The sequence below is a fragment of the Boleophthalmus pectinirostris genome, unplaced genomic scaffold (genome assembly GCF_026225935.1).
Source record: "Boleophthalmus pectinirostris isolate CB_2022bp ecotype Guang Dong unplaced genomic scaffold, ASM2622593v1 HiC_scaffold_10, whole genome shotgun sequence".
In the NCBI taxonomy this organism is placed as follows: Eukaryota; Metazoa; Chordata; class Actinopteri; order Gobiiformes; family Gobiidae; genus Boleophthalmus; species Boleophthalmus pectinirostris.
Window position 1 is genome coordinate 36,057,245 of NW_026570971.1, and position 13,582 is coordinate 36,070,826.

A 13,582-nucleotide genomic window follows, 5' to 3' on the forward strand; every position below is an offset into this window, starting at 1 on the left:
ACATAGACGCTGGAGACGCTGCTGTGATAAACACCGCAGAAAATTACCAATATTTTAATAGAAAATATAATTAAAATATTTTAGTAGAAAATCACCCAAGGGCCACATTAAAGGTCTTTGAGGGCCGGATCTGGCCCCCGGGCCTTATGTTTGACACCTGTGATCTAAACTGTGGTATAACCAGTGGCCTTCATAGTCTCACCACACTTACTCCTCCTTTGGAAGCAGAGTCAAGGGGCTCAAACACTCAAAGATTTTGAAATCACACTATGTTGACTCTTCAAGTCCCCGGGCTTGTCTTAGTGATGATAAATAAACTTCTCCTGTTTAAGTCGTGCACTTGGTCTCCAGCCTTTTACTTTCACTCTTTCTTGGACACACTCAAAACTTCTATCACAAACAACACTGCACATGTTGGTGTTTACATGCGTAACCTCGTGAAACCAGTCACACGTCAGCCACACGACTCCAACCACACATCTCCAACCACACATCTCCAACCACACATCTCCAACCACACATCTCCAACCACACGACTCCAACCACACATCTCAACCACACACGACTCCAACCACACATCTCCAACCACACGACTCCAACCACACATCTCCAACCACACATCTCCAACCACACATCTCCAACCACACATCTCCAACCACACATCAACACACCACACTCAACCACACATCTCCAACCACAACATCTCCACACCACACATCTCCAACCACACATCTCCAACCACACATCTCCAACCACAAACACACGACTCCAACCACACATCTCCAACCACACGACTCCAACCACACATCAACACCACACGACTCAACACACACATCTCATCCACACATCTCCAACCACACATCTCCCAACCACACACTCCAACCACACATCTCCCAACCACACGACTCCAACCACACATCAACAACCACACGACTCCAACCACACATCTACATCCACACATCTCCAACCACACATCTCCAACCACACGACTCCAACCACACATCTCCAACCACACATCTACATCCACACATCTCCAACCACACATCTCCAACCACACGACTCCAACCACACATCTCCAACCACACATCTCCAACCACACATCTACATCCACACATCTCCAACCACACATCTACATCCACACATCTCCAACCACACGACTCCAACCACACGACTCCAACCACACATCTCCAACCACACGACTCCAACCACACATCTCCAACCACACATCTCCAACCACACATCTCCAACCACACATCAACAACCACACGACTCCAACCACACATCTCCAACCACACATCTCCAACCACACATCTACATCCACACACTCCAACCACACATCTCCAACCACACGACTCCAACCACACATCTCCAACCACACATCAACAACCACACACTCCAACCACACATCTCCAACCACACATCTCCAACCACACATCTCCAACCACACATCTACATCCACACGACTCCAACCACACATCTCCAACCACACATCTCCAACCACACATCTCCAACCAACCACACATCTCAACCACACGACTCCACCACACATCTCCAACCAACACAACCAACACACGACTCCAACCACACATCTCCAACCACACGACTCCAACCACACATCTCCAACCACACTCTCCAACCACATGACTCCAACCACACGACTCCAACCACACATCAACAACCACACGACTCCAACCACACATCAACAACCACACATCTCCAACCACACATCTACATCCACACGTCTCCAACCACACATCTCCAACCACACGTCTACAACCACACCTCTCCAGCAGGGCATCTGTGTCTCTGTGTTTCTCGAAGGGAAAGACGATCAGACTTGACTGAGCACGTTTAGCCACTTTAACAGGTCTACAGTGAAACTAACCAGCTGAATGTGCTTGTATTTACGGCCTGTGCAGGCTGATCACATTTCCAAAGTAAATTTGAAAACACAGTCTCTCTGAATCTGCACTCCTACAAACAACACACAACTGCCTCAGGAACACCTTGTGCTGATGGTAATTGCACAAAATCAACAACAGATGCATGTTTTCTATAGATTCTGATGGGGATTCACACCTACGCTCGAGTCAAGCCTCAAAAATAGGTTGGATTCTATTTTCTGACATCTATGCATGCAGGACGTACAGCTCCACACACACACCCAGTGCTGGCAGTGTGGCTGTGCTCATTCACTTTGAATACATTCTAAATATACACGTCCAAAACACACAGTGTTTACACTTGTGCAGAATGACATGTGTGCAGTGTGTTCTCGCCTCACGCTCATTACCCCCTCACCTCGTTTAACAGGGAGCAGGCCCTTAGCAACGCTGTCAATCAAACCTGTTGCTAATGCTAGAGGGAGTGACCTCAAGGAAAAAAGATGCCCGATTTGTCTGTTATTAATGTTCATGGACAAAATTTATGGACAAAATAGCAAATTAAAAAAACCAGGATCATGCAGAGTGGTTTAATACTAAACCAGGTCTAGGCCCCTCTGATGGACACTGATCTCTAAAGACCAGGACACCCCAAAAAAGATGGACTAAACCAGAACTAAACCAGGTCTAAAACACTACACACATCATCAGTCTTGCTCCTGATATTCCCCATTACATAAAACTGTCTCTTTTCCTTCTATAGGAAAACTTCCAAACACCATGTGACATTTGCTGAAGTTTTCCCAGAGCTTTGGCTGGAGTCTGTGACATTTGCAGAGTCAGAGCTCGGAACAGACGGACGCCAAACACAAACAGAGAAGAAGAGAAGAAGAAGAGAGAGAGAGAGGGCTCAAGACTCCATCTGCTGGTCAAGACTTATATAACAGAATTTACAGGAGAAACAACTCTCAGACATGGAGCCTTTCTCACTCTCTTTCCCTTCTCACTCCCTGCATCTTATATGCTCTCTTTCTCTCCTCTATCTCCTCTGTCTCTCTCTATACCTCTCTGTGTGTTCTCTCCATTTCTCTTCTCATTCCTCTCTCTCACTCTCTCTTTCTGCCTCTCTCTCCCTCTATACATATCTATGTTTCTCTCTCTCTCTCTCCCTTCTCTCTCTCTCCTTTTCACACTCTCCCGCTCCTGCCTCTTTTTCTTTCCTTCCTCTCTCTCTCTTGCTTCTCTTTCTCCTCTCTCTTTTCTCTCTCTCCTCCCTCTCTCTTTTCTCTTTCTTCCCTCTCTCCTCATTTACTGAACACAGCTCTCTTCTTCTTCTCGGTCTCTGTGTCAGCTCAGCACATTGGAGTCTCCGTCTCTTTGCTCTGTGATGGTGGAACACATTTTTCATCTAAAAATAAACTTGAGGCGACAATCTGCGAAATATGTGTCAACTGTGAAGCTCCCGTAACATCTGCCACCGTCTGAACCCAAATGTGACAAACGATCCGAGAAAATCTCAAAAACTTTTCTTAGAGTCTTGGTTACAATCTCAAGTTTCTCCTCATTTTTCTTTTGCTTTAGATTGATTTATGGCTCAAAAATACCTAGAAAAACAGACATTCTGACTGTGAGCGCCTCTCCACAGATCTGATTTGGTCTGGTTTGGTCTCCACAAATATAGGGAGAAAAGTTTTTTGATCAAAAATGTGTCTCAGTTCATCCAAGCAGTTTCTTCAGTTGTGGTCAGACGCTGGTGGACACTGCCTTATATCTGCTTGAAGAGAGGAGCTAACTACACTGAAACTCCTCTGGAACAAACACACACACTCTTTACACTTGTTTCTGTTTGTTAGCTCAGTCTGTTGAACTGCACTGAGTGAAGACTGTGCCTGAGTCATATTAGCAGAATCATTCAGGCCCCTGACAGGTGCTTTCTAGGGATGAGATATGAGATTAGGTCCTCGAGACGAGGCGAGATTTTAACATAATTCCTAATGTACAAATTTCATGGCTCTGTTTCCAGTTTTAGCCTTGCAAATTTGTATTTACTTGGTTTCATAATTTTGTTTCCATTCTAATCCTGCTTTTGAAACTGTAAGAGATGGAACTCACCAACATGTGATGCTTTTTTGTCCAATCCAAATGTAAACACAAAAAAACTCAGAAGATCATTTCTCTCTTGTGTGTTTGATCTTGTGGCATGACATCTTGTCCCCACTTTAGCACCTCTGAGCTTGAACAGACCATCACTATTGTTATTCAACAGCAACACATTTAAAAGTCCATTTAAATTATTGTATGTTTCCAACCAAAAATGCTCTCACTTAAAATGTGATAATGTTGGATCTGTATGTACACCCCTCGACATCTCAAGGGGCTTATCCTCCAAATAAATCCATTCTAAATGTAACTAATGTGTCTCATTTGTTTTGATGCATGCATTTTATATGCATGTAGATTATTATTTTTTTCTTAGTAGGTGTTGAAAACTAGCACTTGTGCTAAAACACTCAAAGCAGAGCATCTGGCTTGTCTAATGTGATTGTGATGTCCTTAATAAACATAAAAAAAATAAATAGTTTTCTTTGTTTCGATTTAGATGTGAGGATAGAGTTGTAAATAGGAGAGAGATGATGTCTGCGAGCTCCTTTTCTGTTCAAACATGGATTGTCTTTCCTAACAAAAATAGTCTCTTTTACTCTCAAACCATTTCTTCTGTGTGGCTTAGATGTGTCCCTCACTGTCCTCAGTGGCCTTTGGTTTTGCAGATGGACAGCAGACTGTGGTCCTGTGCTGCTTTCTCCTCTCTGTTGGTACATCCTCTTATTAATCAGTTTGTACACTTTGCTCTAAGTTACTGCAGCTCTTTTTGCTTCCTTTTTTTTTTTTTTTTTTTTACTATTTTTGGCATTATATTTTCGTCTATGCATGTCACACCTCTAGCTCAAATTCATCAGCCCACTCTTCTTCTTCTATGTCACTGTTTCTAACCCAACCCTGGGATCTAAAAATGGCCACCCATTCAAGTCAGTGACGAGAGGAGCTAGAGCCAGAGCCAACCATTAAAAAGCAGTTTTTAAGACAACTGAAGGATTTTGAGCTGAGAAAAAGTTTATGATCTAAAAATAGGTAAAAATTGCCCCAAAATCCAACATTTCTGAAAGCAGCATGTGCCTGTCAGCTGAACACAAGTACTTTGTGATTACATTGTGCTCTATGGGAAAAATCCTTTCTCGGCCAGAGGGATTTTTCTCACTGAAGTACCAGTGAGTGTCACTACGTCAACTTAAGACAACTACAAGCAGCAACACACTATCCAGTTATCTGAATAGATCCATGCTCTGACCCTCCTCCTGTTTGATTCTTACCTCTTGTTGGGAGTGTGCCCCCCGGTGGACAAGAGCAGCGCGTCATTCATGTTGTGGACGGCTGCTTTCGGCTGACTACAATGAAACACATTGTCACATTTAAGTTTGAATGAAGTGTAATATTTCTCTAGGCCTGCAGGGGGAGCAGAGGAGGAGGAGAGGGGAGATCCTCTTCAGTTCATATTTACGGAGAAAAAAATTGGTACGAATAGGATCAGAGGGAGAGGTACGGTTTGGGAAGCAGAAATACAAAGAGGTTTTAGGCAAAAGGGAGGACTGAAGCGAAAAGAAAAGCTAGGCAACTAAAAATCAAAAATATATACAGTATCATTTCTAGAAGTTATTATTACCACGACTATAAGTGAGTATATAACCACGCTTCACAGCCACAGTCGTCCTGGGGCAGACTGACACACACATGGCTAATATTCTGTGGTACTAAAGTCTCCAGCAGCAGACTGTCTCTCCATCAAACACACAATAACACACTGGGTAAAGTGTCTTGCCAACAGGCACAATATACAGCAATCATACCGGCAACCAACACTGACAATTCTAATGAGCCAGTATTATTACAAGAATCTACACAATACTGCAAATACAACTGTCATCACTACTACTACTACTGCAATTACTACTTCAACTACTACTACTATTACTACTGCAGCTGCTACCTCTAATGCAACTGTTACTACTGCAACTACTACTACTACTACTACTACTACTACTACTACTACTACTACTACTACTACTACCACTACTGCTGCTACTACCACTACTACTACTACTGCTGCTACTACCACTACTACTACTACTACCACTACTACTACTACTACCACCACCACCACTACTACTACTACTACTACTACTACTACTACTGCTACTGCTGTGACCTCTACTGCTGTTACCTCTACTACAATTACTACTACTATTACTACTGCAACTAATACTACTATTACTACTGCAACTACTACTACTGCTACTACTACTACTACTACTGCTACTGCTACTACTTCTACTACTGCTACTACTGCTACTGCTACTACTACTACTACTACTACTACTACTATTACTACTACTACTGCAATTAATACTACTGCTACTGTAGCTGTTACCTCTACTGCTACTACTACTACAACAACTACTACTACTACTGCTGCTGCTGTGACCTCTACTGCAACTATATACTACTGCTACTATAATTGTCAGTGATCTGAAGAGTACTTTAAAAAGTATTTAGTGAATACTTCCATGTAAATGTTTGTGTGGTTCTGTCACATGGTCCAATCAGAGCTCTGTATCTGTGTGCTCTATTATTGGAAAGTTCCCTGAACAGACTTTATTATTCTCAGTATTCTGACGCTCCAGTCGATCCTTGGCCTAAATGAGTATTCACTTCCATGTATCATCAGCTTGCGGGAAGTACACAGAACACAAGTACTTTGACCTGCAGCTCAAATGCTTTTTATGTTTAGATGACAGTGAATCCTGGAAATCACAGCCGCACGTATTGACCGCTCTTTCTCTCTCTCACTCTTTCTCGCTTCACTCCTTTCTCAAGCTCTCTCCTCTCTCTCCCTTAGTCTCTCCCTCTTTCTCTCTCCTCTCCCTCCCTTTCCCTATTTTCTCTCTCCCAGTTTATTTGTCTCTCCCCCCCTCTCTCTCTCCTTCATCCCCCTCTCTCTCACTTCTCATCTCTTTCTCTATCCCAGTCTATGTCTCTCCCTCCGTCCCCTCCTCTATCTCTCCGTCAGTCTAGCTCTCTGTTTCTCTCACTCCCTCCCTCTCCTCTTTCTCTCTTTCTTTCCATCTCCCTCCCTCTCTTTCTCCGTAGAGGTTATTTAACCCTGTCATTCACACATGAAGCACACATGTGTGTGTATGTGTGTGTGTGTGTGCGTGTGTGTGTCTGTTGTGTGTATAATCAGCGTTTGTCTATTTTTACACGTTTCTCTTTGTCGCTCTGGTCTGTGCTCTCTGTCCAGGAACACACACCATCCTAGTACCACACTACACAACACTACACAAACACTACACAACACTACACAACACTACACAACACTACACAACACTACACAACACTACACAACACTACACAACACTACACCAACACTACACCAACACTACACAACACTACACAACACACTACACCAACACTACACAACACTACACAACACTACACAACACTACACCAACACAACACACACACAACACACACAACACACACAACACTACACAACACACACACACACACACTACACAACACACACACACTACACCAACACTACACAACACTACACAACACTACACAACACTACACAACACTACACAACACTACACTACACAACACTACACAACACACACACACAACACACACAACACACACTACACACAACACTACACACACACTACACACACACTACACAACACTACACACTACACAACACTACACAACACTACACAACAACACACACTACACAACACACACAACACTACACACAACACTACACAACAACACTACACCACACAACAACACACACAACACTACACAACACTACACACACACACACACAACACTACACCAACACTACACAACACACACACTACACAACACTACACAACACTACAACACTACACAACACTACACAACACTACACAACACACTAACACTACAACACTAACACTACACACAACTACACACAACACTACACAACAACACTACACAACACTACACCAACACTACACAACACAACACTACACAACACTACACAACACTACACAACACTACACACACAACTACACACAACACTACACAACACTACACAACACTACACCAACTACTACACAACACTACACAACACTACACAACACTACACCAACACTACACCAACACTACACAACACTACACTACACCAACACTACACAACACTACACAACACTACACAACAACACTACACCAACACAACACTACACCAACTACACACAACACTACACAACACTACACAACACTACACAACACACATACACAACACTACACAACACTACACCAACACTACACCAACACACACAACACTACACAACACTACACAACAACACACAACACTACACAACACTACACAACACTACACAACACACTACACAACACTACACAACACTACACAACACAACACTACACAACACTACACACAACACTACACAACAACACTACACAACACTACACAACACTACACTACACAACACAACACTACACAACACTACACTACACAACACTACACAACAACACACACTACACAACACTACACAACACTACACCAACACTACACCAACACTACACAACACTACACAACACTACACAACACTACACAAACACTACACAACACTACACCAAACTACACAACACTACACAACACTACACAACACTACACAACACTACACACAACACTACACAACACTACACAACACTACACCAACACACTACACCAACACAACACTACACAAACACTACACAACACTACACAACACTACTACACAACACTACACAACACTACACAACACTACACAACACTACACAACACTACACAACACTACACCAACACTACACACACTACACAACACAACACTACACAAACACTACACAACACTACACCAACTACACACAACACTACACAACACAACACTACACCAACTACACACAACACTACACAACACTACACAAACACTACACAACACTTCACAACACTACACAACACTACACAACACTACACAACACTACACAACACTACACAACACTACACCAACTACACACAACACTACACCAACACTACACAACACTACACAACACTACACCAACACTACACTACACAAACACTACACTACTTTTTGCTGTATATGAAATTCATTGACAGTAATATTTAAAGGTGCACTGTGTAACTTTTCTAGAGGATCTTCCATCTGCTGGTCTCCATGGTGATGCTGCTGTTTTGTCTTAACTCAGTAACATGCACCTGCAGGGGGAGCTCATGCAAAAACTACTATTTATACAGAAAAAAGTACGAGGAAATGGTGTGTTTATATAAAGACAGATGAAAGGGATGAACCATGACTTGAATCTGCTTTTGAAGCTCCGAGACGACACTCAAATGACTCTTGTTTGACATGTTGTCATGTTGTCACTTCCTCACACACTGAGCTGGACTTGTGTTTTGTTTCATTCACATGTTTGAGTAACTCTGCATTATTAGTCTGTCTCCATCTCCAAAACTCTGAACACTCTGTTCCACTTTGTTTGTGATGAGGAAACTACACGAGAACAGACGAGAGTAAACTGGGCCTTTAATTGCCGTCATAACAAGTGTCACTTCTTTTATATTTACACATTTACAATCTTTCCTCTCTTTAAAATGCCTCAGGACAAAAAATGTTAAAATGTTAAATTTTGTTAATTTCTACAAAAACTCACACTAAAAGTCTCACTTCATCCACATTTTCAAAATTTTCTGCATGATCTCCACCTGTCTCCTCTCGCTCACAGATTTCAGACAATCATGCAACTATAATCAAAATCAAAATTAAACAAAAATCACACAATTTTTTTCAAATATTCAAAAATTCTGTCATTTGGTAAACAAAATTATCTTTCCTATTATTTCAAACAATATACAAAAATAAAAAATAAAAAATTAGACAAATTTCTTTTTTCTATTTGTCATACTTCACTTAATATTCAAAATCAAGTCATGCAAAATTATCAGCATCATCTCTTCTTCCACACAATATACAAATATAAAAAAAATACTATCATTTTGTAATCAAATTCAAAATTCTCTTTCCTGTTATTTCAAACAATCAACAAAATATTCAATAAAAATTTGACAAATTTTCCCCACATTTTTTAGAATTTTCAAAACTTTCTTACTTATAAATCATTGCTTCATTTAATATTCAAAATAAAATAATTCAAAATTCTCAGCATCATCTCCTCTTTTCCTCCATATTTCAGACATGCACTAATACTAATTGTCAATTGAAATTAAACAAATGTCACACAATTTTTCAAATATTCCAAAAACTTTCTTGCTTTCTAATGATCACTTCATTTAGTAAACACCTCTGATGCACATTTCAGACAAACATGTGACGAACTGCTCAATCAAAATGAAAAAAGAATCACACAATTTTGTAAACAAATTCATTCAAATATTTAAAACCCAGTGCACATTCTCCCTCTCTCCTCCTCCTCTCCTCCTCTCCTCATTTCCTCTTCCTCTCCTCCTCCTCTCCTCCTCTCCTCATTTCCTCTTCCTCTCCTCCTCCTCTCCTCATCTCCTCATCTCCTCTTCCTCTCCTCCTCCTCTCCTCATCTCCTCCTCCTCTCCATTCGCTCATCTCATCTTACCTCTTCTCTTCCCCAAACCTTTCGTCACAAACATCCAAACACACGCTGCTTCCCTCCTTCCTTCCTCCAGCAGACGTGCTCCGCGATTCACGACGATGTCATCCGCGTTCTACAGCTGCTGTCGCCACGGAAACTCACACGCGTCATGTGACAACAGGACGATGTCGCGCTTTCTCGTCCTCTCCTCTCTCTCCTCACGCTCATCCTCTCCTCTCTCTCTCCTCTCTCTCTCCTCACGCTCACCCTCTCCTCTCTCTCTCCTCACGCTCACCCTCTCCTCTCTCTCTCCTCACGCTCATCCTCTCCTCTCTCTCTCCTCTCATCCTCTCCTCTCTCTCGCTCTCTCCTCTCTCTCTCTCTCTCTCTCTCTCTCTCCTCCGCTCATCCTCTCTCTCTCTCTCTCGCTCACCTCTCCTCTCTCTCTCTCTCTCCTCACGCTCATCCTCTCCTCTCTCCTCCTCTCTCCTCTCCTCACGCTCATCCTCTCCTCTCTCTCTCTCTCTCTCTCCTCTCGCTCACCCTCTCCTCTCTCTCTCCTCTCTCTCTCCTCACGCTCATCCTCTCCTCTCTCCCTCCTCTCTCTCTCCTCACGCTCATCCTCTCCTCTCTCTCTCCTCTCACGCTCTCCTCTCTCTCTCTCCTCTCTCTCTCCTCACGCTCATCCTCTCCTCTCTCCCTCCTCTCTCTCTCCTCACGCTCATCCTCTCCTCTCTCTCTCTCTCTCTCTCTCCTCTCACGCTCATCTCCTCTCTCTCTCTCTCCTCTCTCTCTCTCTCACGCTCATCCTCTCCTCTCTCTCCCTCCTCTCCTCTCTCTCTCTCTCCTCTCCTCTCTCTCTCCTCACGCTCATCCTCTCCTCTCTCCCTCCTCTCTCTCTCCTCACGCTCATCCTCTCCTCTCTCCTCCTCACTCTCCTCCTCTCCTCTCTCTCTCTCTCTCTCTCTCTCTCACGCTCTCTCTCTCTCTCTCTCTCCTCTCCTCCTCTCTCCCTCCTCACGCTCACCCTCTCCTCTCTCTCTCCTCACGCTCATCCTCTCCTCTCTCTCTCCTCTCTCTCTCCTCACGCTCATCCTCTCCTCTCTCTCTCCTCACGCTCATCCTCTCCTCTCTCTCCTCACGCTCACCTCCTCTCTCTCTCCTCACGCTCATCCTCTCCTCTCTCTCTCCTCTCTCTCTCCTCACGCTCATCCTCTCCTCTCTCTCTCCTCACGCTCATCCTCTCTCTCCTCTCTCTCTCCTCACACTCATCCTCTCCTCTCTCTCTCTTGCTTTCTCCTATCTCTCCCCTCCACTCCTCTCTCTCCTCAGATCCTCCTCTCTCTCCATCGCTACTCTTGCTTCTTTATCTGTTCCTCCTCTACTCCTCCTCTCTCCTCTTGCTCTCTCTCTCTCCATCTTTTACCCCTCTCCCTTGCTACCTTTGCTTTTTCTTTATCTGTTCCTCTCCTCTTCCTCTCCCCTGGTTTTCCTGTCCTTCTCCTCTTGCTCTCTCTCTCTCTCTCTCCATCTTTTACCCCTCTCTCCCTTCTCTCTATTGCTAACCTTTCTTCTTCTTCATCTGCTCCTCTACTCTCCCTGCTCTCTCTTTTATTTCATCATCCATCCATCCATCCATCCTTTCCATTGCTTCTACTTTCCTCTTCCTCCTCCCTTCCTCTTGAATAGTCACAGTATCAAAATCAAGTTTTAAAATTTTGTATCTTGACATTTCCTTCCCTTCTTTGACTCTCTCTCTTCTCTGTCCTGCATCTTTCTTTCTCTTCAGTCCATCTTTTTAAGAAAACAGCGAAAGCTTCTCAGAATAAAATCAAACACACAACTTAAATGGTCACAAAAGGCGACAGTTTTTCAATGTTTTCTGCAGAGACGTAGCTGCTCCTGTGTGTCAGATGCCCTCCCTGTGTGTGTCAGATGCCCTCCCTGTGTGTGTCAGATGCCCTCCCTGTGTGTGTCAGATGCCCTCCCTGTGTGTGTCAGATGCCCTCCCTGTGTGTGTGTGTGTGTGTGTTGTTCATGTGTAAAGCTGACACTGCTGTAGTTCAGATGTGTGTGTGCTGCTGACAGCTGCTCTCTCCTCACAGCAGGAAGGTTCCAGATTTGATTCCTGGGCTACTACTAAATTATACTACCTACTACTACTTACTACTATACGATATATCGGTTGGCTGATATATCGGTTGATACGGGCACTTGGAAATATATTGGCCTAGCCAATATGGGCCTAAATCTTGCCATTATGGGCCGATATTTCATATGGGTGAAAACTGAGAAATCCTTGTCCACGTCGTTGTTAAATGTGCATTTGTGTTTCGGCATGTTGCAGACTGACTGTTTGTGTTTGTGTCTCGCTCCTTCTGATGCACAGAGAGCTACCAGAGACGCTCAGTTTAATGGCCCCAATGAAAGATCATGAAAATCCGGACATTTACATCACTTAAAAAAAAAAAAAAAGCCGGATGCCCAGAACAGGACGCAAAATACAGACATGTCCGGGGAAAAATGTCAGTTTGGTCACCCTATGTTAAACCTCATTATAAAGCTTAGACTCTCTACATTCTGTTCATTTAATCCAATTTACAGACAGATAAATGTCCTAATATGTGGCTCTGCATCAGTATTTATCTACGGAGTCATTTGTGTGTGTCCGTACTGTCCCTGAACACACATCACGTCACGTTACTCACGTGTGTTTGTTTACACTCACAGACACAGATCCAAACACTTAGATTATTTTCTTTTTACGGACAGTCGGTTTGAGTCTGGATTAAAAGGACATTTATTAGTGCAGACTTGTGATGTGGGAGGAGCCTGTGTGAGCGGTGAGTGTAGGAAATATGTCGACTTTGAAGCTTGTTTTGGTTATTTGTTATTGGTTAGCGATTAGCTGCTGTAGCTCCTGCACATAAACAGACTGTTTTCTATTGGTCTATTGTAAA

At 43.2% G+C, this 13,582-nt stretch overlaps 1 protein-coding gene across 1 annotated transcript in view; it reads right to left on the reverse strand.

Moving 5' to 3' along the window:
• Positions 1-13,582, reverse strand: part of dtnbb (dystrobrevin, beta b) — a 99,620-nt gene that overhangs the window by 33,855 nt on the left and 52,183 nt on the right. Inside the window, exon 11 of the mRNA XM_055161622.1 lies at positions 5,252-5,326. Coding sequence (XP_055017597.1) covers positions 5,252-5,326 — 75 coding nt within the window. The remainder of the gene's footprint in view (positions 1-5,251; positions 5,327-13,582) is intronic.